General features: G+C 39.2%; 1 protein-coding gene across 1 annotated transcript in view; it reads left to right on the top strand.

The window, feature by feature from the left end:
* LOC127579273 (coronin-1C-like) overlaps positions 1-26,289 on the top strand; it is a 112,733-nt gene that overhangs the window by 49,603 nt on the left and 36,841 nt on the right. The window contains exon 3 of the mRNA XM_052031952.1: positions 11,351-11,473. Within this exon, the coding sequence (XP_051887912.1) occupies positions 11,351-11,473 (123 nt within the window). The remainder of the gene's footprint in view (positions 1-11,350; positions 11,474-26,289) is intronic.

Here is a 26,289-nt window from a genome sequence, read left to right as displayed (position 1 = left end):
TCCAATTAGCTTTGAATTTCTTTCTTCAATTTGTTGTAACTTCTTCATAATTATTGTCTCACTAGAAAAGTACAATTATTTCTCCAAACACTAACACAAATCAGGATGGCAAAAATCTACGATTGTGTTTTGTAAGTTCAAAGACCCTGCAAAAATTAGCATACTTGAAATCAAATGGTGACATCACAAAAAAGTGCATTTTTGTAAAGATCGTACAGTGAGTAGCAGCTGAATAGATAAATGGTTATAGTTTGATATTATGACTGCAGTAGTTTCATTTTGTGCAATTTTTCAGAAGCAGTTTATAAAACACTCCCACCCATATACTCTGCCAGCTGGCCAGTAGTAACTTTAGATATCAGATACATGAAGAATTACTCTGGCTGCTGTTTATCAGAAACATGTAGTCTAACTGAAGATTTAATTTTTCTGTTACTTGTGTACTACGTTTTTTCTGACATGGTATTTTCTACTGAAATGCTAAAGGTATTACAGCACCTCTTTTAAGTAGCTTTATGCCATATACATTTATAGAATAAAACTATAATTTTATTATGGCATTGGATAGGCATTTGACCCAACAAGTCTATACCTGTTCTTTGTAGAGCCACCCTAATCCCCACTCCACTGTGACCCTGCAAATCATTTTTCCTGCATGTGGCTTTTCAATTCCAAATTATAGTCACTTTCTGCATTAGGGGCTCTCTGTCCATTACAACTGGGTCTTACAACATTGTTCCTTTTGTGCTGTTGTAATGAGATAATACCTTGTATTCCACCTGGGTAATCTGTAACCCAGCGGCATGAATATTGAGTTTTCTAATTCTAGGTAGCTTCCGTCTTCTTTTCTTTCCCATTTCGATGTAACTTCACAGGTGGTTAGGGAGACTAAAACCTGTACGTTTCAGGTGCAGGTGACTTGGCCCCCCACCGTTTCTTTCACCCTCTACACACACAGTTCACCCACAGGCTTTCATCCCTTAGTCCACCAATCAGCTTGGGCTTCTGTTTCAACACACTCATTCCTGATGCAGGATTTTGACCCAAAACATTAACAATTCCTCTCCCCTCCACCCCACCTCCCCACAGATGCTGCTCGGCCCACTGAGCTCCCCCAGCAGATTTATTTATTTTGATAGTGTAGGGAACTGGTTCTGAATTGAACTAAGAACATATATGTAGTACAACGTTCTTGTCTACTTGAGCTCCTCAAACCTGCCCTGCCATTAAGTTCATAGTTGTTGCTGTACCTTAAATCTGCTTTGCCACCTGATCCACCATTTCTCTTGGCTTCCTTAATGATTATGACTGAGAAAACACGATATTGAACACTAATTGTGGTCATTACAGAAACTTGATTGAGAGAGGGGCAGGACTGGTAGCTCAACATTCTTGGGTTTTGTTGTTTTGGACATAATAGAAAAGGATGTAAAAGAGTTGGGGGAGGGGGAAGATACATTACTGATTGGAGAATGTCACTGCTGCACTTAGAGAGGACATACTGGAGGGCTCATCTACTGAGGCAATATGAGTAGAGCTCAGAAATAAGAGATGCTATCACTATGATGGGATATCCTATAGGTCTCCCAATAGCCAGTGGGAGATGGAGGAACAGATATGAAGGCAGATTATGGAAAGATGCAAAAGCAACAAGGTTGTTGTAATGGGTTTCCCTTTAATTTCCCTGATATTGACTGGACTTCCTTAGTGCAAGAGGCAGATGGAGTTTAATCCAGACAAGTGAGGTTTAGCACTTTGGGGATCCAAATGTAAGGGGAAAGTGTACAGTAAATGGCAGGACCCTTAGGAACATTGAAGTACAGGGGGATCTTGGAGTGCAAGTCCAAAGCTCACTGAAAGTGGCAACACAAGTGGATAAGGTGGTAAAGAAGAATTATGCCCATGCTTGCGTTCATCGATCAGCATGTTGCGTTAAAGTTGGGAAGTCATTTTGCTGCTGTATTAGACTTTGGTTAGGTGACATTTGGAGTATTGTCTAGTTCTGGTTGCCACATTATGGGAAGGACATGAAGGCCTTGATTAAGCTGCAGGAGAGGTTCACCAGGATGTGGCCTGGATTTGTCAGCTACAGGGCAGCAGGCATGTTCTGCTGTGTGGGAACTTGGCGGCTGCATTTTTGACTTCTGAACTGTCTGAATAATGTACAGTTCACAAGAACTGAACCCTGCTGTAACCTGGGGAGGACCCATGTAAAATTTACGTGAGGCTTAGGGTAGATGGTCTTTTTTTCTCAGGATGGAAATGTCAAATACTAGAATGCATGACTTTAAGGTGAAGGGGGTGGGGTGAGTCCTCTTACACAGTTATAGATGCATGAAACATGCTGCTGGGGGAAGGGTGAATGCAGATTTGATAGTGACGTTTAAGAGGCAATTAGGCAGGCACATGAAAATACAGGGTATGGAGGGATATGGACTGTGTGCAGACAGATGGGACTAGTTTAATTTGGCATTGTAGTTGGCACAGTCATGGTGAGCTAAAGTGTCTTCTTATGTAGTGTTGGTCTACATTCTATTGATGACTGAGTATTCACAGCCCTCTGATATATAAAAAAAAACATCCAAAGACTTGCCCCTGCATTAATACATTTCTCCTCATCTAATATCATAAAGAAAACAAAAGTTTGTGGGAATTACAGGCAGATAGTTGGTCTTGAATACAAAAGCATTTTATTTTTTGTGAAAAATCCAAATTCTGATCCAAACTGAGAATCTATAGTAGTTAACTTCATGGGCATGAATTGTATATATTGAGATCTGCAAGTCTGCTGTTGACTCTTTAAAAAGAAAAACCCTGTCATTAGTGTTGAATGATCTTGGACCTGGTAGGATGGGTAGGCAATGTGTTTCAAAAAGGCAGTAATAAAAAAAAACTTGTCCTGTTCCAAAATTATAATGTTCATGGCCAGGTAATTCAGATGTTTGTTAAACCACGCGCAGCCTTGTGCCAACACAAACTTCTTGTGTTCATGTTGACCACTCCTAATTCTGAACTTGCTTGTCTTTTAAAACCAAGGTATACCTGAATGAAATCTTGTTGTAATTGAAGCTTGTCCAAAACTCATGATTCATTAATAGTGATGAATGAAGCCATTCTGTTAGGCTGAAACTTGAAATCCTGAACACCAGTCACTATCTCTTCGTTACTCATTCCAAATGAATGCAGCCTCTATGTAAACCAACTATTTTGTTTGATCATATGCTGTTTTTCAAGCTCCATATTCACTACATCACAAAAATCCCAGCTATTTACCATAACATACCTCTGCCTTTACCCCAGTTAATATGCCTAAAGCTGTCTTCCACATGGTGTAGATGGTGTTATTCCTGACTTTGATTATCATTGCTAGTTGCGTAATATATCTCCAAGAGTACCTTGCAGCATGTTTATTTTACAATGTCTTCAATGAACTTTCCCAACTCATGGAATGTATGGTATTTATCAACATGTTTTATTTTGACAAAATGTACCAAATATTAAAGTGATCATGAGCATTAGTTAGCTGTTAAATTGGAGAACCAATTGCAGAGGAGATTTTTTTCAAACTTTACATTCTTGCCAAAGTATTAACATAATTTTTGAATCTGCACTGCTTTCTGCTCGGTGTGGATTAGGAGTTTGGTGTACATATGCCCTAAGGTAGTTCTCCAAGCCCTGCATGTATTTCTTGAAATGTTATGTTTCTTATGCATAACTATTTTTAAATATCCTGTTGACTGTCTGGTCTCTTCCAATTCTACAAATCTCTGCACTCCCCCCATCCCGGCTACTTGGATATCCTTCAGCTTTGGCAGTGCCTTCTGCACCTGGTGTCCTAAACTTTGAGATTCCTACCTTTTAAGCTTTTAAGTTACTGCTTAAAATGTGTCACAGCTATTGAGATTGTAGGCACCTCTACCAGAACCACTTTATGTGACTGTGCCAATTGTTTTATCACTCTGTGATGTGCCTTGGCATATTTGTTATGTTAAAGGAGTTACTTCTGTGCAGTTAATTGTACTCCAATTTATTAACTGGTTTATAGGTCCTGGAGAGTATTTTGTTGGGCCAGAAATGAAATGCTCAAGTTGTACGGATTCACTTGTAAAGCCAAATGTTTTAGAATTCTCAGAGCACAGACTGTTTAAAAAACGCCTTGCTGTAAATGTCAGATTCTTATTGAATGTTAGACTTGGCATTGCAGTAATATTGCTATCGTTCTGTCTTGTGCTAACATTCTTTCTTTGGGTCTAAGAAGACTCTGCCGACTCCACGGGCATAGCTTCTGACTCCAGCTGCTCACAGATGGAGGTTTCTCTCCTGAGACATGCTGCTTTAGTCCATTGTCCTTCCATATTTTTTCCCCTCTTCCTGTTCCCTGGGTCTTGCCTCTTCCTGTGTCTAACTGATATGAAAGGCTTCAGCCTCCACTCAAACTGCTGGCAGCAAGTTTTACCATATATGGTCATCTAGCTCCCAGTCTGTGAAGCGTCCAGAATAATGTCCTGCGTTTCTCTGATTGGACAATCGGGACACGGATTTGAGCAGTTTCGTGGCAGGAGTGCACTCAAAGGGAAAAAGTCGTCAGTAAACAATGTTAACCCTGTCAATGCAGCACTGAATTTTGCAGTAGCACCTTCCTTGTTTTTCATTAGTTAAAATACCACACAAAGTTGCACATTTTTCAGTCTGTTCTTGTTTGTTCATTAGAATTAATTAGGGCAGCACGGTAGCGTAGCGGTTAGCGCGACGCTATTACAGCGCCAGCGATCGGGGTTCGATTCCCGTCGCTGTCTGTAAGGAGTTTGTACGTTCTCCCCGTGTCTGCGTGGGCTTCCTCCGGGTGCTCCGGTTTCCTCCCACATCCCAAAGACGTACGGGTAGGTCAAGTTGGGTTAAAAAAAATGAGCGGCGCGGACTCGTTGGGCCGGAAGGGCCTGTTACCACGCTGTCAATAAAATTTAAAAAATTAATTTAAAAACTCCTTCCCGTTCTAAATAATTTAGTTCAAGATGCACTTAATCTATGGTTTAATTACTCAGTTTGTATTAAACAGATGACCCAAAGCTTTACAAGAGAGCACTCGGAAAGAACCGGTTAAAGTTTGTCTCCAAAAAATGTGGCTAATTTGGCCCTGGTTTTAGTTCACAATTCTAGAATTGGAGGGTTCAGAAATGTTTTAATAATTTCCAATGTTCTTGAAGCCTCTTCCCTCCACTTACGTTTAGTGCACTCTTTAGGTGGTTTTGTTTCATTTTTCAATCAAGAGGATTTTATTCTGGGTTCATTCAGTTATCCCTCTTAATTTGTCTGCTTGGATGTACTTGAGAACTGCTCAGTGTTGGTCCTCCTGTGTCTTCCTTTTTATGGGGAGGAGAAAGAGTGCTTTCCTTGCCTTAATATTGTGTCTCTAATAAGGAACTTGTTCAGAACAGTTGTGCCTACAAATGCCTTTGTTGTACTTGGAAGCAAATTCACTGCGAAGAAAAACAAACATTAATCCACGCTGAAGTGGATATTGTGCAATCCCAGCAGCCAATGTTTGATCCTGTCTGGCAGATTGCTGATGCTAGCAGTGACAACAATGCAAAAGCTACATGTATTTTTAGTCTTTTAGCTTGCCAATTTGTTATAAGTATTGGCTGAGAGGGAGAGTAGTGTATGATTCCTAAAGGTAGGTGTCCATTATGATGAGCTTTAACCTTTCACATTAAGGCCATAAATTTCTGTTAATCAGGAAAACAGCAGCCTTTTTGTGCTGGCATATATTAAACTCCAGATCTTTGGGGAAAAAATAGTCATCACAGCACAATGGGTACTTTTAAATAGGTGCCATAACCTGATTGTTTAGAATTCATATAGTGAAGGACTTAATTAAAAAAACACTTGGAAAAGAATAAGGCTCTGCATGGATGTATGAAAGGAAATCATGTTTGGCTACAGAGTTCTTTGGGAATGGGACGAGTAGCAAAGATATGCTGATCTTTTGACTGCTGGCTGCTGTAGCAAGGCATCCTACTATGAGCAGCCAGATGGATGCTAAACTCCTGTATTATGTTGAGTCAGCAGCCAGGAAGAAACTTATTTCTTGTGTTAGTAGCTGCCAACTGTCTAGCCATTGAATAAGCCTCACTGGCAACAGGCTGATTTTCCAAGGATTTTAAGAAAACACTTTGCAGATATTGTAGTTTGTAGCTTCATAGCACTTGGTATTTCCCTTGAAAATTCAGAAGTGGACAATGGACTGAGGTCCATGGGAGGCCAACATCGAGGGCATTGGAACAGAGGGTTTCAGAAGGTAGCAAACTGGAGAACATTAGACATGGTCTCAGAAATGAAGAGAATGTTAGCTCACTTTCTGTAATCCAACAGTTTAATACAACCCTCAGTGAATGTCTGCCTGAGCTACTGCAGCTAAACCTCTTAAAATTTTCTTTGCAATTTGTTTCCCTCCCCTCCCTTGCACAGCCCCTATCCTGTTTACAGCTGGTTATTGGCATTCCATGATCAGCCACCACAGCACCCCTCCGCCAGATAATCAAGTGAAGTAATCAGATGACTTCAAAATCCATAGTCTTGATGATATGTGACCAACCTGCACTGAAGTTGAAATTGATAAAATTAGCACATGTTTTATCCAGTTCAGTGCTCTCCATGGGGTTGTGCTTGCAGGAGGAGGGACAGAATTATTCTGGTATGGGTGCTAATTGAAATATAGACACTGGCACATTACCACCAGGGAGTTAAACTTTTTTTTCTCCTTGAGAACAACCTCTTGAAATTAAACTATTTGTGGAGAAAGTTGCTGTCTTGCCACTGTTAGAGCAATTTTGTTCTATTGAGGGTGGGCAGAGAACGATACAGTCAACTGAGTGATTTAGGTAAGTCATTTTTCATGGTAGTGAACATTAGATGACATCAGTTGTTATATCTAAACGATGGCTGTTTGGTTTGCTGACCATCTGGTGCTGACTATAGTAGAGATTGGAAAGTGGAACTAGCTCAAGTCAGTTTATGGTTCTGGCTGTGGCTCATTTTTCTGATCCATTGTTCACACAATTCATGTCCTGAAGTGTCCTTTAATCCCTCTCCCCGATTCCTCTCATCTTGCCTCCACCACTAAATGGGAGGACTTCATAGTCATCTTTTTCATTGTTCTGAACCATCTGTTCAACAAATACTGCGGCTTCACCAGCCACTCACCCCTTTCCTCTTAGCGCATATTATCAGCCTCCCCCTCGTGCAGGTTTCAAACTTGTTTTTTCTTGAAACTGTTCCTCTGTTGCCCCATTGGTTTTCCATCCCAGCCTCTTTGATACTTCACATTATCAATGGTTTCCTCTCCACAGATGTACTTTGCCTCTATCAGAGATGCATCACCTACTTTGTCTTTGCAGATTTCCACCCTTCAATCTGCTTTTCTCTTCCAGCATTGAATGTCTTTTGTCTTACACCCAAGGTTAAGATGGATTTGTAACTTGAGTTTAACTTCCCAAACAAATTTCACACCTACTGTACTGAAACAGACTTAATCATATTCAGAAATTTTCAGCTCTGCTGCATTTCCCTTCACACTCTTTCCCCCACTGGCCCACAATGCCATTCTCAACTTCCTAGAATCTTTTGTCGTCAACACTATTGTTGTTTGTCCTCTTGCCAGCTCAGTAACCACCTCTACTGTGCTCTTATCTTTCCAGTTACAGGCAGCAGTTTTTTTTTTGCTTACAAGCTGTTACCTCATGATCCCCATTGAGGATCAACCCTTGTCCTCTATTTGTAATCCAAATACCACCCAAACAAGAAAAACGCAGCACCTCACTCCGCACCCCTCCACTTCCATTAAATGATGGTTATTGGCTAGAATATCTTGAGAACTCAGCTTTCAAATAGAGGATAGGTGAGGCTTCAGTTTAATGTCTCAATTGGGAAAACAGCATCTTCCACTGGATTGCATGCTCCAGGCAATGTGGAACTTGAACAAGTGTTCTTCTAAGGCATGGCTATTTTGTTGTAACCTAGTCTGGCATCCAGTGCTCTGGAAATTTTTTTTGTTAACACAAGATTCTTTTCCTGATGGCTTGATCATACTTTTGTCTGATGGTACCACAGCTTTATACTAAATAATAAACTAAATCACAAGTTGTTTTACAATTACAACAACCAAATTACAATTGCTTTAATTTTTTTCTGGTGAAAATACACCATTTCCAAATGCTAAGCAAAAGGAGCCATGTTTCTGCTCTACTGTAGTCTAAAATCATTAAGATGAATGCTCACAAGTTATCATAACACCATTCATTAGGATTGTATTCCTAATTTGAGGCGGTCTTTTCTGATTACTTCCTGCTGTTTGCCTCCATCACATTTGTGGAGTGGGGTGATTCCCCCTTCTCATTAATACCATCGGGGAGGTGGTACAGGAGCCTGAAGACTCACACTCAACAATTTAGGAAAAGCTACTTCCCCTCTGCCATCAGATATCTGAACAGTCCATGAAACCCATGAACACCACCTCGTTATTGGGTTTTTTGCACTATTTATTTTTGTAACTTTGTCTTTCCACTGACTGGAGCTGCAAAACAACAAATTTCACGACATACAAGTCAGTGGTAATAAATCTGATTCTGATTGAGCTGATGTTGCTTTTGCTACCTTCTAGATTAGTGCCCCAAATTTACAGAAGTTGGAGGTTTTGTGTAAAACCTTTTGCAGCTGCTGATCCTTTTGAGGCAACAGCTATAGATGTAGTGAATCCTGGGATATTTAAGTTCAGGTTGTAAGAACTTAAGCCTGATTTTAGTTCACCAGATTTTGCAGAGCATTGTAAACTGAACTTGAAGTGGATAAGAATGTAATTTAATCTTGAGATTAAGTGGAAAATATATTGAGTTTTGCTCCTGAGTTATGACATCAGTGTTCCCTGCAATTGGATTACTGAGTCGTATTTCAGTTCCAGGTAATATGATCCTTTAAATGGTGACATATGAACCTTGAGGTTGAATTACAGCCTCCATCATATCCTTCCAATCAGACAGCTTTAATGTGTTTAACTGTTTTGTTTTCTGCATTTCTATGATAAACTGGGCAGTATTATGAAATGTTAAATGTATGTGATATTTGCAGTTTTATCCAAGATGTGGTATTGAAAATCATCCCAGATAGAGGAGTTTGTGCGAGTGTGGTTTAGGAGTTAGATAGAAGCAGTGTCTTGCAGAGAAGAGTGAGGTGCCTTTTAATCTGGCCAAATGGTGACAAATTAAAGTGTCCAGCTGTTTGACCATACCATATGAACAGTTGATAGTGTCCCTGACAAATCCCACGAGACTGGAGCAAGAAAATCTTGGCTGACTCTCCAATGTAGCACTGAGGAAAGTGCTGTGTGGTCAAAGGTATGGTCTTTCGGATGAGGTGTTGAGCAAAGGCTGTTTGCAGATTGGGGTGTCAAACATCACATTGCAGTATCTCCAGTGTTCTTCCCAATATTTATCTCACACCCAACCTTACTAAAAATTGCTTGTGTACAAATTGCTAGTCACACTACAAAAGTGATTACACTTCAGAAATATTTCTTTAGATGATTAAAGGAATTGCTTCCTTGTGTTGAAAAACCATAAACTGTCAGGTTTTAAATTCTCATTGTGCTTGTTAATTAGAATCAGGTTTATCACCAACTTACACTGAAATTTGTTGTTTTGCGGGTAGCAGTACAGTACAAGACAATTACTGAGTTACCTGAAATATAGTGCAAAAGAAGACTAACGAGAGTTTGTGGGTGCAATGGACCATTCAGAAATATGACGACGGAGGGGAAGAAACATTGAGTGTGGGTCTTCAGGCTCCTGTACCACCACCCTAATGGTAGTAATGAGAAGAGTTGCAAGTGGCTTGAATGTAGCCACCATACTGTACCATTTTGGTTTGTTGAACTCCCAGACCAATGGAATAGTTGGACATCTGCAAAATATATGGCAAGGAATTATGAGCTTCCTGCCTATTAATAATAATTGGCAGAGCTCTGTAGACCAGAGCTACTCATGAAATAAAACATTTTGGTATTGACAATTAACTTGTACTGAGATGTCAACACTGAACATGAATTCCAGTTTATGATTAGATTTTTTTCGGGAAGAGATTGACTTAAGCACAGTGTTGCCCCTTGATCCAGCACTTACTGATTTCTGAAATGCTAAACTGTTGTAATGTCCATTGGCACTTTGTTGGATCAATCTTAATGCACAAGTCAATTATGACTTTTATGAACACAAGTCATAATTAGCTTAATTTTTGGCACTTCTCCCCACCCAATTCCAATTGTTTTGATTTTGTCTTAAAACTCATCTAATTTCTCACCCTAAAGAATGGAAGCAGGATTTCTAACTTCCCATCCAATGTGTGTTTTAAGGTAACTGCCTCCTAACTGGTTAACCACACTTCATACCCATCAAATGTAGCTCACTTGTTTTTACCATGATCCTATTCAAAAGTTGGGGTTGGTTCATGGTATGTGGTGAGAAGCAGAATCAAAAATTGATGTACCTCTAGTCTGGTAGAGAAGCATCACAAGTAGGTTGTTAACATGTCTGGAGCCAAGTGGAACATGGCAGCTTGAGGGAAAGGGCAAGAAAAGTCTAAATGCAGCTTGCTCATGAGACTTAGTTTTCTGATGTTCCCAAAGTATAAGAGGAGTAATAGCTTGAGAACCTGTGCAGTTTCCTGTTTCTCAGGCATTCTCAAGTGGATCATTTGACAGGCACACTTCTCAGTTAGAAATAAATGCTGGCACTTCCTGAGCTGCTAGCCTATGTAAATACAAGCACAGCTACTAATTGTGACAAATAATAAATATAAAATGCATGGGGCAAAACTTGCTCATAAGTAGCTATTTGTTTTTTTAAGAAAGGGAATTTTGCAATGTGAATTTCCTGAAGATATGACATTGGTGATATTTGTTTACATCTACATGATGTTATTCCTAAAGTGTACATTTTTTAAAAATATTGAACAGCTGTTTATCAGAGTGAAGATTTCCATTGTAAGAGGTACAGAGCCATACCTCTTGTGTATGCTTCATTGATGTACTTAAGTGCTGACATTATCCCCTGCTGACACTGAGTCATTGTAGTGTCTGAGTTAATTTAGTGCTAAACTTTTACGCAGTTCTGATGGTGTAGTTTTCGGCAGAGTAAATGAGTTTAGATAACCATTGATTAAGGAGAATGGGGTGAGAATTCAGTTTTCATTATCTGGATGGGATTTGTACCCAGAACTCTGCATCAAGGGTTTGGAGCTTTTGAAACTTGGTATTGTCTGTTTAAACAATAATCTGATGTATATCATTCTCTGTTCACAGACAGGCCGGATTGATAAGTCATATCCAACGGTTTGTGGTCACACAGGGCAGGTGCTGGACATTGAGTGGTGTCCACACAATGACCATGTTATTGCCAGTGGATCAGAGGATTGCACAGTTATGGTAAGTTTTTTTTAAAAGATCACCATAGAAAAACATGCAATGACTTAGCTCTAAACTCATTCCCCTGCAGATTATATTGAATGCTTCTAAGAGATGATAATCACATGCAAGATAAAACTTCCAACTTCTTTTCTGATCCAAACATAGCTGAACAAATGGTCTTTGAAAACTTTTCTCTTAATGTACAATTTACTGCTGAGCTGTACAATAAAATGCTCCACCTATGGCTAACAAGGGAAAACTTGAAGATTAAAAGCAGCTTGTAATATTAACCAAAATAGTTGTAAACATGAAGATTTTAGCATTCAGCAGAGGAAGTAAAAAAATTGGTGAGAAGGGAAAATAGATGGAATAAGCTGACAAGCAAGATTAAAAACAAATTCTTAAAAATGTCCATGGGAGTTAATATAGGAAGAAAGATTAATAAAAATGAAAGTAAGGGTGCTTACAGTTAGAAATGGGAGTTATTTTACATCTCAGACCTTTGTTTAGTGGCCTTTAGGGAATTGAAGAGGTTTTAAACACTGCATTTTCTAATAAGACAAACCTTTTAGAAATAGTGGGGACTCGAGATTTAGTGTGAAGGAGGAATTCAGCAAAATTGTAGTGGAGAATTTAATGCAGCTTAAGAGGATAAATCTGACAAGTTCCAGCTTTTTTATTAATATTGTTGGCTACAGGAATAGTGGATGTATTGGTTTTGACTGCCCCAAATTCCCTAGTTTTTAAGCTTTGTTTTTAGAACTTTTCCTATGAGTAGAAGGTACCAACTGAGTATCAAAATGTTTTATTGAAATTTCCCTCAACAACCAAGCATCTATAGCCATGTTAATGACTTCTAAAGATTCATAACTTTCTCAGTAAAGAGTTGTTTTATATCTCAGACCTTTGTTAGTGACCTTATTCTACATTCTTCAAGCAGGTCAATTTCCATCCAGCATCTATCCTATCAATCTTCTTCAGAATTTCACCTATTTATTGATTTTATCTTTCATTCTTCTTAACAGGTTGTATTTGGCCCTCAAGGATAATCATCCAATTCCACACCCCCCCCCCCCCCAAAAAAATCTATGCAATCCCTCCATGACAAGAATGGAGCCAGAATATACATTGTATGCTAGCTGTAGTCCCATTGAGACTTTCTATAATTAGTAAAATTTCATGCATTGTATGAAGTATGCCAATTGCTTACTGCATCTGCACACTAACATTGAGATTTGGGCATGTGGTAGCCAGGTTCTTCTGAAAAAAAAATCATTTTCCTCCAATTCCTCCCTTAACCTGATCATTTAAAACCAAAGCTGTCTTTTTGGTTTTGGTTGTGCTGTATTATTAATATTTTCTTCCCAAGTAGTTTTGAATTACTGACACTTGTTGAATTTCTGCATTTGGGCCAAACTATTTTCAAAATTGTAATGAAGGTGGGATGGTGGTGGGAAGAAAGTAATTGTGTCATTAAGGATAATTATTGTATATTTCACATCAAACATGTGTTGGACAAGCTGAAGTTTACTGTTTATCTGAACCTGTTGGGTTTAAATTAAAGATGCTGTCTCTCTAACTAGAATCTATTGATAGCATTTCATGATGCGAGTTTGTGCTGCAAGTGACAACTGAGCACAGAAGAATTTGTCCTTTTGCCCTTGGTGCTTTCCTGCTTGGAGATGTAGGTTTGAAAAGTTAGGTAGCTGGGACAGTTAAGGTTGTGCAGTTTTAATTTACAATTTTTAAAAAGGTACAAAAATTTGCATTTCACTAGCTCCCTAAAGCATAGGAGAATATCCCAAGGCACTTCAGAGCTGTACTTAAATAGAACTGATACAAATTAAGTGTTATTTGGGGGAAGTGACCAAATTCTTAGCTTTAATAATCCTATAATGTATGATCTTTGAGGAATAGAACAATTAATGTCTGAAATACCAATACTATCAAAGACGAGGGTAAACATTAGAAATTCTCAGCAGGTTACCCAGCATCTGAAACATTTCTCTCTCCACAGATGCTGCATGACCTGAAAATTTCTAGAATGCTACTTTTATTTCAGGTTTCTAGTATCTACATGTTTTTGCCATGAACAATTGATTGTCTCTTTAAGGTTCTTGAGACCAACTTCGTGAAAGTATCATTTTCTACCCATCTCTTTTGCTACCCTTGACCAGCTTTTCAACCTGCCCTCTTCTACTCTACATTGCTCCATTAATTTCCCCAATTAAGTGCCCAGAAGGCACTTTTTTCAAAGTGCAACCTCCTGTATTCAAATGTGCTAATCAAAAGTGAACTTGCAAAACTTGTTTTCTCAGTTAAAGGGGCAATTGTGACCTTTATCTAGTCCCCATGTAGAGTGCTCTAAATTTAAAAGTTGACATATACAAGCTTAAGTAAAAACTGGAAATACTAGAAAAGCTTAGTCAGGCTTCACCTGTGAAAAGAGAAACTTTCTCTCTACATATGCTGCGTCATCTGAGTTTTTCTAGCATTTTCTGTTTTTATTTTAGGTTATAAGCATCTACAGTTCTTTTGATTTGTTTACACAAACTTTTCAGGACCATGTGTCAGTGAATAGAAGGACAATTTGTAGTTCATATCCATATTCCCATTAATTTGACAATATCTCTAGCTGTTAATAGTAAGATCCTGGTTATCTGATTTGGGCTTTATCCACTAATGAAACAACATAACTTGATCTTTTCCATACCTTTTCAGATCCATTAATTATAAGTTTATACCGTAAACTTCATAAAATTCAAACATGGTAATGCAAGTAGGCAAAAACAACAAACAAGACAGGATTACCTATTTTTCATGAAGGTCTTTAAATCAATGTTTAAGTGTTATGATGTGAAATAAATTTCATACAGGAAACTATTGAGATTTCATCGGTAATTTCTTCACCATGAAATGGAAAATTCATTGTGCTTTTAGTCAACATTCTCTTGAGAATTTGCTGAACATTTCTCTGTTCCAGTAACAAGTACATTAGTGACCTCTGGCACTCAGTGCCATTAGGATTTTGGATTGAAGATTAAATGTAAGATTTAAACATGCCCATGTTTTTCTTAATTTCTTTGCCTTCTTGAAATTTACAAATATCCCACTTTTGCAATACATAATCAATTTTAAGACCATGAGACAGAAACAGAATTAGGCCACTCAGCCCATCAAGTCTGCTCTGCCATTCCATTATGGCCAATTCATTTTTCCCCTCTCAACCCTGTTCTCCTACCTTTTCCCCATAACCTCTGATGCCCTTACTAATCAAGAACCTATCAACTTCCACTTTAAATATACCCAATGACTTGGCCTCCACAGCTGCATGTGGCAATGAATTCCACAGATTTACCACCCTCTGGCTGAAGAAATTCCTCCTCATCTGTTCTAAAGGGACATCCTTTTATTCTGAGGCTGTGCCCTCTGGTCCTAGATGCCTACTACTGGAAACATCCTCTCCACGTCCACTCTATCCAGGCCTTTCAATATTCGGTAGGTTTCAATGAGATTCCCCCCTCATCCATCTAAATTCCAGTGAGTACAGGCCCAGAGCCATCAAATGCTCCTTGTACATTAACCCTTTCATTCCTGGGATCATTCTTGTAAACCTCCTCTGGACCCTTTCCAATATCAGCACATCCATCCTTCGGTATAGGGCCCAAAACTGCTCACAATACTCCAAATGTGGTCTGACCAGTGTCTTATAAAGCTTCAGCATTACATCCTTGCTTTTATATTCTGGTCTTCTCAAAGTGAATTTTAACATTGCATTTGCCTTCCTTACTTGACTCAACCTGCAAATTACCCTTTAGGGAATCCTGCACTAGGATTCACAAGTCCCTTTGCGCCTCCAATTTCTGAATTCGCTCCCCATTTAGAAAGTAGTCTGCGACTTTATTCCTTCTACCAAAGTGCATGACTGTACACTTCCCTATGCTGTATTCCATCTGCCACTTCTTTGCCCATTCTGTCCAAGTCCTTCTGCAGACTCCCTGCTTCCTCAGCACTACCCCCCCCCCCCCCCCCCATCTTTGTATCATCCACAAACTTGGCCACAAAGCCATCAATTCCATCATCCAGATCATTAACATACAACATGAAAAGTAGCAGACCCAACACCAACCCATGGAACACCTTTAGTCACTGGAAGCCAACCAGAAAAGGCCCCCTTTATTCCCACTCTTTGCCTTCTACCAGTCAGCCATTCTATCTATGCTAGTACCTTTTCTGTAATACCATGGGCTCTTATCTTGTTTAGCAACCTCATGTGCAGCACCTTGTCGAAGGCCTTCTGAAAATCCAATTAACCAAATCCACTGACTTTCCTTTGTTTATCCTGCCTGTTACTTCCTCAAAGAATTCCAAGAGATTTGTCAGACAAGATCTCCCCTTAAGGCAACCATGCTGACTTTAGCCTATTTTATCATGTGCTTCCAAGTATCTGGAAACCTCATCCTTAATAATGGACTAACATCTTACCAACCACTGAAGTCAGGCTTACTGTCCTGTAATTTCCTGTCTTTTGCCTCCCTCCTTTCTTGAAGAATGGAGTGACATTTGCAATTTTTCCAGTCCTGTGGAACGATTCCTGAAAGATCACTATTAATGCCTCCACAATCTCTTCAGCTACCTTTTTCAGAACCCTGTGTAGTCCCCTGGTCCAGGTGACTTATCCACTTTTAGACCTTTCAGCTTCCCTTCTCTTTAGTAATAGTGACTACACTCACTTCTACCCCGACTCTTGAATGTCTGACATATTGCTGGTGTCTTCCACAGTAAAGACTGACACAAAATACTTATTCAGTTTGTCTCCATTTCTTTGTTCCCCATTACTACCTCTCCAGCATCATTTTCCCGTGGTCCAATGTCCACTCTTGCCTCTTACTCTCTCTATATCTAAAAAAACATTTAGTATCCTCTTATATTATTGGCTAGCTTACCTTCATATTTCATCTTTTCTCCCCTTATTGCTTATTTAGTTGCCTTCTGTTGGTTTTTAAAAAGCTTCCCAATCATCTAACTTCCCACTAATTTTTGCAATATTTTATGCCCTCTCTTGGTTTTATGTTGTCTTTAACTTTCTTGGTCAGCCACGGTTTCCTCGTCCTCCCTTTTAGAATGCTGCTTCTTTGGGATGAACTGATCCTGGGTCTTCTGAATTACTCCCAGAAACTCCTGCCATTGCTGTTCTACTGTCATCCCTGCTGGGGTCCCCTTCCAATTAACTTTGGCCAGCTCCTCTCTCATGGCTCTGTAGTTACCTTTACTCAACTGTAATACCGATACATTCAATTTTAGCTTCTCTCTCTCAAATTGCAGGGTGAATTCTATCATATTATGATCACTGCCTCCTAAAGATTCCTTTACCTTAAGCTCCCTATTCAAATCCAGAATTGCATTTTTCCTAGTGGGCTTGACCATAAGCTGCTCTAAAAAGCCATCTTGTAGGCATTCTTCAAATTCCTTCTCTTGGGATCCAGTGCCAACCTGATATTCCCAATCTACCTGCATTGAAATCCCCCATGACCACCATAACATTACCCTTTTTACATGCCTTTTCTATCTCCTGTTGAAATTTGTACCTCACATCCTGACTACTATTTGGAGGCCTGTATATAACTCCCAACAGGGTCTTTTTACCCTTGCAGTTTCTTAACTCCACCCACAAGAATTCTACATCTTCTGATCCTATATCACTTTATAAGGATTTGATTTCATTTTTTTTTGAAACCAGAGCCACCCCACCCCCCTCTGCCCACCTGTGTCTTTTCAATAGGATGTGCATGTTTAGCTCACAGCTGTGATCTTCTTTCAACCACAACTGTGATGCTCACAACGTCATACCTGCCAATTTCTAACTGCACTATAAGCTCATCTACCTTATTTCAAACACTGTGTATTCACCACGCTTCTTAAACTTGTCTCCATGTTGCCTGAAGTTAAATTCTTATTCCTTTCTGAATTTTGTCGTCTTTATTCTGGAGATTTCAGTAACCTCTCCTGCGCACTCCTTCCCTTTTACTTTATCCATACTTTTGAACTCACTCACCAACCCCTCCCCCCCCCCCCAACTATTTAATTTAAAACCCTCCACAGCCCTAGTTATGCAATTCGCCAGGACCCTTGTTCCAGCATGGTTCAGGTGGAGCCTGTCCCATCGGAACAGCTCCCTCCTTCCCCAATACTGGTACCAATGTTCCACAAATTCAAACCCACTTCCCTCTCAATCTTTGAGCCACACATTTAACTCTGATCTTATTGGCCCTGTCCCAACTTGCAGGTGGCTCAGGTAGCAATCCAATTTTGAACCTTCAAGTCTAGCAGAAATGTGAAGCTGAGGAGTTCTTTGTTTTGCCAAGGCGAGCTCAATGGTTCTGGTTGCTATATTATAGAGCTAACAAAGGCATTTAGAAAAGGAAAAGGATTCACAAGGGCAACATCAAAAATGTAAGGTTATGCCTATCAAGTAATCGGGTTGCTTTTCTATTCAAAGCAATGGCTGAAGCTTTTAAATTTAGAGATGGTTTGATAGAGTACATTCATTTCTGGAGAATAAAACCAGGCATCCAGAAATGGGGAATTCAGAAGAAATTTAAGTTTGTTGGGAACATGGAACTCCATACAACACAGAATGGTTGAGATGGATAAATAGATTTCATGCATTTAGAGGGAGGCTAGATAACCATTTGAGCAAGAGAAATGAATGCAGCTCTGTTCAGATGGGAGGATACTCAACTAGAACATGAATGCCGGTGTGAACTGGTTGGGTCAGCCAAGTGGGTTGCTTCTGGCGTGTACATTAGAAGCAATTCTATGTAGGACTCATTATGAAACTGAATATCAGGATAAAGGATAAAAGGTTTGTAGGAAAAGTGGGCAAATATGGTAGGAATCCTTTTCTGTGGAGAGTAAATGGTAGTTTTTGTATAGTGCTCTGATGTGTAATTGTCTTGTACAAGTATGCCTTTTCAATATTTTCAGATAGCCTCATTTCAAATATTGCCTTAATATTAATTGCTGCAAAACATGTCTTGGATAAAATCCCATTTTAGAAAGGGGAAAGAAGTTATCATTTGTATTAGAAGGTTTTTACTTTTTATGCAAAAAGAGAATTTTACCCAGCCATCATTCCACCTCACTGACATGTCTAAATTTGTTCAACAGTTGTTTTGCTATCTGCCATATTGAGTGCATCTGTTGTCTGTTGCCATAGTATTCAATTGTTAATTAGACTTGTCTTTTCTCTGTGGGCTTAAATATTCCTTACAAATTCCATTGTTTTGTTTTACAGTATTTATTGCCAGTGTTGCAATCATCTGTCCCTAGTGTCACTTGTACTGTGCCTACAGACAAGATAGTTGATTTGCCTTTTATGTTAAAGGGCATGGTGACCTGATCATGCACTGTACTGTTCAAAGGCATCAGTGTCACCCCACTTTAAATGTATTTACCCCTTTGCTTCCCACCCTCCTAAACCACCATTTTCTAAATTCTGCCTTGTTCCTGATTTCCACTCCAGAAACATTAACTCCATGGTCTTGTCTATTTAATGCTTTGTCTATTAAATAGCACATTTCCCTAAACTGAGTTCATCTCCCCCTCAGACTTCATTCAAAACCTATCACTGACCAATTTATTCTAATACTTCAATATGTAGCTCTCTGTAAAATGATAATGTTCTTCTGAAGTGCCTTTGAATGTTTTGCTATGTTAAAACTGCTCCTCAAACATAAGATACACTGAAATTCATCTTAAGGGAGCAAACTGACGTTTTTAATGAGCAGTCAAGCTTTGTGTTGAGGTTGTGCACAGCTGTAGTCAGAGTAGAGTATCATTATACCTTACATATTTGCAGATGTCATCCCCAAAACATGCTGCTTGTTCCACAGCAATGTCAACTGGACCTGAAGACTGCTGAATGGCAGCAAGTCTAACAAAAAATGGATGGCCTCCCTGCCATTCACAAGCACTTTAGAACCAAAGCTGCCTCTTTGGCAGACTTGGATGGAATAAGATATTTAAACAAAATTTGGCAGATCATTTAACATTGAGCCTAAGTCTGATAAGTGGAAAAAGCATTGTGAAGTAATGATTTATACCAAGTGAATCATAGAAACACGCAGCACAGAACCGACCCTTTCAGCCCACTCCGTCCATGTTAAATGTGATCCCTATCTATGCTAATTGCATTTGCCCACATTAGTCCCCTATCCCTCTGCTCCTCTCCTGTTCAAGTGCCCAGTCCAAATGCTTTTTAGTTGTTATAATTGTATCTGCCTCCACGACCTCCTCTGGCAGCTCGTTCCAAATATTCACTACCCTGTGTGGAAAAACTAACCCCTCAGATTTCCTTTAAATTTTTTCACTCTTCACCTTAAACCTGTATCTTCTAGGTCTAGACACCACTGCCCTGGGAAAAAGATTCTATCTAGCCATCCTATTTATGCCCCTTAATTTTATAAACCTCTAAGGTCACCCTTCAGTCTCCTACATTCCAGTGAGAATGAACCCAGCCCATCCAATCTCTTTATAACTACAGCCCTCCATTCCAGACATGGAGGATCTCTTCTGTGTTTTCTGAATTGCTACCACATCCTTCCTGCAGTGTGGCAACCAAAATTGTACACAATACTCTTAAGTGCAGCCTAACCAATGTTTCGTACAACTGCAACATGACATTCTAACTCTTATACTCACTGTATTGGCCTATGAAGGCAAGCATACCAAGTATCTTTTTCACTACTCTATCCACCTGTGTCACCACTTCCAAGGAGCTATGGACTTGCACCCAAAGGTCTCTCTGTACATCAATAGTCTTAAGGTCCCTCCCAGCAGTGCTGCAGTTTTACTTGCTATAGGTGATTATTTTGTGTTTGGAGGATTGTTAATACAAACAGTGCTGCTGAGTGAAGGTCAGGTGCACCCCCACAGAAATCAAAACCAAACTAGTTGATGAAACTGGGAGCATGAGCCAAGTGGATTCAAGTCAACTTGTGACATCTGGGTAACTTTTCATTTTCCCTCTCAACTGAATTTGAGTTTGAATAGCAGAAGACAAATGGTCATGCTGAAGGAAACAAATAGATTCTAATTAGATCTACCATGGATCATAGAGGGTTGTCAGTGCTCTTTTCAATGTTATAACCAAGGTTGACTAAATTGTAACACATGATCAATCTTTACTAAAATCCAGCCAGCTTGTCAAGAGGGTCCAGCATTCTCTCCACATATGCTGAGGGTTTAGCAATGCTGTGGCTGAGGCACACCATTCTACTCGTGATTGTGAATGAATGTTTTCATTGGCTTCTAGTAACATCAGTGTCACTATAAAAACATTATGCTGCAAAACTTTCCATACACCTTTCCCAATCTACTTGTTTTGCTCCAAAGGTTCAAAGAATTCCTTGTTTAATGATATCAAGTTTTAAGAATTTGGTGTTTAAGTCTGCAGTTATAGAATCAACTTTCCTATTTGAAGTTTTTGGAGCTCCGCTAGCAGTGTGCTTTAGTTGATTACTGGGGTAGTGAAAGTGGTTTTGTATGCTCAACATGTATGATTCTGTTTGATATCAGAAAGTTCAGTGTGTGGATTTTAGTGACTGAGCTATGCAGACAAGGCCACCAATCAACTGGGCTTGTTGATCCCAAGTTGTATTCCATTTATCTCCATTCAATCCACTTTGAATATCTAAACCATATTCTTCTGCTGTTCACAGGATCTTTATTTTACTTTAATGAATTGCTCTCTGCCACATTTGGTGAGAAAATGATTAGATTATAGACATCTATGCCTCCAATAACTTGAGTTCACAACTATCAATCCCCTACTCCATTTCTGTAAACACAATTATATGTTAGCTTAATGTGTTCTCATCTTCTAAATTCCTTGCTTTCACTCATTAATTGTGTTGCCTGTGTTTACTGACATTTGGTTTTAATCTTAATAGTCTAGCCTTGTATTTTTGGACCTTTCAACTGAATGGTTTGAATCATAACTTTCTCCCTAAAGAATGTATCACAGTCATAGCACTCTGGTTTGTAACCTGAGCAAGACTTGGCACATTACATAGTGTGGGTTTCTGAAAGTCCATCTTGAGCACTCATCTTCCTCAAAGTAAATTCTGGATGAGCATGATCAAAACATCAGACAGTCACTTGAGTTATCATCTCACACATACTTATATCCACTTAATTCTGGCCCACTCTGTCGACAATTATATTTAAGTTCTGACTAGTGCTGGCTTTTCTTTCAATGTCCAGATACAGAGCAGAGCAGTTCTGTCAGACCCCTGGACTCTGATGATCCAGAATCTGTTTCCTATTGTGTTAGCAGCTGGTTTCATCACTGCTTAGGAATTCCAGTGTTTTAAATGCTAGCATGTGTTTGTAGTTTGATGTGTTCATTACACAGGCTTTACCATTTGGGTTTGCAACTCTAATTTCAATCTGAGAATTTTGATGGTTCCCAGCTTAAAAGCTATTTGAAAATTCAAAAAGGAAGGATTGTCTGGGACTTTTGTTTGGGAATCACTACAAAATGGTTTTGAAAATACTGTGCTTTTTTTTAAAAAAAACATGCTGATTTGATCATGTTAGGGTTTAACTGCCCCTGCCTGAGGTTCCATGGGCTTACCACAGCTAAAAATTATCCACTACTTTAATATGGAGATAGATGAGCAAGTTATTTTTGCTTAACATCTGCAGGTTTGGTGTCTCAAAGGATCATGTGCTAGGATACGAGTTATGACATTGTTTTTATCCCCCTTGTGATCAGAAAGCCAAAATGGAACTTTATGAAAATTTAATAAGGTTAGACTTATTTTCCCCAACTTAACGTATCCACTAGTTGGTACCAGCTTTCAGCTATATTGGCAGGACTCCTCACCCTTTACACACTACTCTTGGCCTTTGCATTGAGCTACAAAGGCACTGTTCCTGAAAAATAGTCTTTAAAGGAGTGAGTATTCACTTGGGTAGATCTAGCCAGTGTTTAGTGCCTGGTTATTGTAAACTAATAGTTTGAAAATGCCATGTAATTTGTGTAAAAATATAATCTGGTTTTAAATGAATGCAGAAAATTGGAATAAAGTCTGTGCAATTTGTTTAAGCGTTCTTTGCTGGTGATAGCAGCATTAGGCTTTGAGTTTGGGAATAACTGGTGACACGTGTCTTCCCTTTTTATCTGGCACAATGCAGTCACTTTTCCAGAAGATAGAAAAGTGACAGATGTAAAAAGCAAGCTTGGCATATTTTGCCACCTATGCATAATTGATTTCTACATCTTGATGGTGATTCATGCGAGAGTTAGAAATCACCATTGTTAATGGAAGTTAACCCTACTAATATGTCCAAACTAGATTAATTGAATGGGAAATGGTTTTAAATGTGTGTTCGGCCACTCTCAAAATTTGTGTTTCTGTTAGTTAGAAGTAGATTCTCTGGCCCTTTTTCTAGATTTGCCTTATGCAATTCCTAATATGCAGTTGTGAATAGTAAAAGTTAAATTATACAGCTAAACCAACTGAATATGTTGCTTAAGTTGTCAAAGATCAAAGTCAGCTAATTTGGAGACTCAATCATCCAGAGCCAGTAGAGACTTGTCACTGAAGGGGCTTGCTGTATTTGAGGGTATGATAAATTCTGGCTTCTGTGATAACTCTACATGTTTGCACAATCAATCATTGGAAACAAAGTACTAATACAGTAACTGGTTAATCTGTTGCAATAGCTTGGAGTATCTTGAGAATTGGTCAAAGTTTGTCATTTGCACAAGTGCAAAGAAAAACTTACTTGCAGCAGCATCTTAGGCACAGCATCATTCACAAGAAAAAAATTAAATTATACACAACTTTTACAAGAACACAACAAAGAAAACAAAATGCATTTTCGTGCAAGGTGTTCAGTGTTTCTAAATTGTAGTGATTAGGGTTTTGCCTAATTCAGTGGGTGATAGAAATGACTTATTCACTTGATTTGTGTTGAATAAAAATAGGCCATTTTAAGAATTCATCTGGTTAGTTGGCATACTTGTTGGGATGTAACCCCTGGATTATTTTTTTATGAATCCATTGTTTTCTGCTCCAAATGTCCACCCAACTTATCTGAATATTCACCTACTGTCCTTTTATATAGATGCTTGTGCACATTTGAGTAAGAGATTACATTGGACACCTGGAGAAATGTGTGGAACGTAGCTTTTGAGCTGATATGGTGATTATCAGCAGAAATAATAGCCTTTGGCCAGGTACAGTCTATTGCATGAGCCAAGGTGACTGTCATTTGCACTTGTTTGGAGTATTTTTGTACTGTTACAACATCTTGGTTTTCTAGGTTATCTGCACTTTGATGTATGTAAATTAGTAAGAACATGGACCAAATTCTTAGGGCTTCATTGTATGAAATTCAGCTCTCATATGTTATTGCATGACTGCCATCTGCTGTTGGAAGCTATTGTTACATACAAGTTACAACACTGAAAATGTTTGTCCCAGTTATTATACTATTCACCTTCCATAAGAGTAATGCTCAATCACACATGCACAGCATGTTCTAATATTTATTGCCCATCTGTTTACCCATCTAATTTCAGTACAGGACTGGCATCAGAAATGGTAATGTAGTGTACAAACTAGTGTATTCCACAGCCCCTCAACTCATGCTTAAAATAAGTTTCTTCTTTCTTCCTTAAATTCATTCACTATGGCTCCTAGTTTTGTATCACCTACAAATTTGGTTAATATACCAGTATGCCCTAGTCTAGTCAAAGCAGTGGTCCAAGTACTGACTGAGGGAGCTCCACTTACTCTACATGCTTTCCTGCATAGTGCATAAAAAAGGTGGAAAGTTAAAGGGGAACTGAATATTTTTTCAGAAAAGCAACTAAAAGATTAAGGGAGAATTAGCATACTAGGCAAAGTTAGCCAGAAATAAAGGTGAATAGCAAGACTAAATAGCAAATACCGACACCCTTTAAGAGACAAAATGGGAAATTGCATGCAAGTTAGGGAAAATGTTAGAAATAGGTATTCATGACATTATAGCAAGGCACTTTAAATATTAAAGGTAATTAAGCAAAGTCAATGTGAAAGAAATCACTGAGCAATTTATTCAAGTTCTACAGGAAAAAGTCTGACTCTAAATTGCAAAAGCTGTGAATAAAGAGGAATCAGTGGACTTACCATCACTTAGATTTTCAAGAGGCATTTGATAGGGTGGTGCTGCATCAAAGGTTATTGCAGAAAGAATAAGCTCCTGGTGTTGGAGGTAATGTTGGCATGGAGAGATTTGCTGGCTAATGAGAAAGTAGCATAAATGGGCCTCTGGTGTGCCACAGGGATCAGTACTAGGGCCTTGGATTATTTACAGTTTATATAATTGATAGATGAAGGCACTGAAGGTATGGGTGCTAAGTTTGCTGATGACAAAAAGGGAGAAAGGAAAGCAAATTGTGAAGAGGACAAGGAGGCTACAAAGGGATATAGGTTGAATGAGTGGGGGGGGGGGGGGGGGGGAAGAGAAGAAAAGCATTACCTAAATAGTGAGGGGTTGCAGAGCTCAGAGATCCTAGTGTCCTGGTACACTATTTGCAAGAGGAGATAGTATGCTGATACTACAAATAGGAAAGCCAACAGGATGGCTACTGTTGTGAGGGAAGCTGAATGCAGAAGTGCTTCAGTTGGGAGGCACTGGTGAGACCACATCTGGTGTCCTGTGTAAGATTGTTGTTACTAAAGATGTTACAACATTGGAAATGGTTGAGGGAAGGTTTACTAAATGGATACCTGGTGAGAGTTTCTGTGGGGGGGGGGGGGGGGGGGGGGGGGGGGGGGGGGGGGGGGGGGGGGGGGGGGGGGGAGTGGTTAAATAGGTTAAGCTTGCATTTGCTGGAATCTAGAACAGTGAAAGGAAATTTGATTGAAGAGAGGGTTTTGATAGCAAGGATGTAGAGGGGACATTTGCTCTTGTGGGAAGCATCAAAAGTCAGGAGTCACTTTTTAAAACAATAACCACTTGCTCATTTTAATGCTTTTTAGGGGAACCTTTGGAACTTCAGGCAGAAGTAAATGGATTTTAGATGAGCAAGGGTATGAAGGGAATGCAGAGTTGAGGTTACAATAAGATCAAAAATGATCTTAATGGTGGAGCAGTCTTGAAGGGACCAAGTGGCCGCCTAATTTTTATGTTTGGGTAACTTTCACTTCCAAGTCAATTTTCTCTCCATACTGTTACAGCCTGTGATATACTGTCCATGCCTACATGCAACAGGACTTGGATAACAGGCTAGAACTTGTTTGCTTTGTCATTATCTGGCAAATAAAAAATTGAGACCCGACCCACCTGAGTTTAGGATTCAGTGCCATCACAGCCAACATACTGGAGCTCACCACTGACCAGAAGCTCAACTGGAGAATCCACAGGAATGCTGCAGCTGTTAGAACTGGCCTGCAGTAAGTGGCTTACCTTGTGCCTCCCAAACCTTCCACAAGGTACAAATCTGGAGTTTACTGGAATGCTTTTGTTTACATAATTCCAGCTCAAAACTCAGTCACAAGACACATTCCAGGCAAAATAGCCCACTTGATTACTATTTAACTCGCTGACCAGTTACCCATGGCTGCAGTATGTCAGCACAGCTTGATACCTTTTCTGCTCCTTTCAGCATTTGGAAAATCTTTAACTTGTAGCTTTTAATAGAAAAATTGATCTAACCTATTCAGCTTTTTTCTTAATTATCAACTGAAACTATTAATATTCCTGCATTTTTTTCTTGTACCTTCTGCAGTAATTTAAGCTTCTGCTGATGTTTCTAACTCAGTCCACTGGGCTCA

Source organism: Pristis pectinata, chromosome 17 (genome assembly GCF_009764475.1).
Source record: "Pristis pectinata isolate sPriPec2 chromosome 17, sPriPec2.1.pri, whole genome shotgun sequence".
NCBI lineage: Eukaryota > Metazoa > Chordata > Chondrichthyes > Rhinopristiformes > Pristidae > Pristis > Pristis pectinata.
The sequence above is the reverse complement of the archived record's forward strand: the minus strand, read 5'-3'. Positions and strand labels throughout refer to the sequence as shown.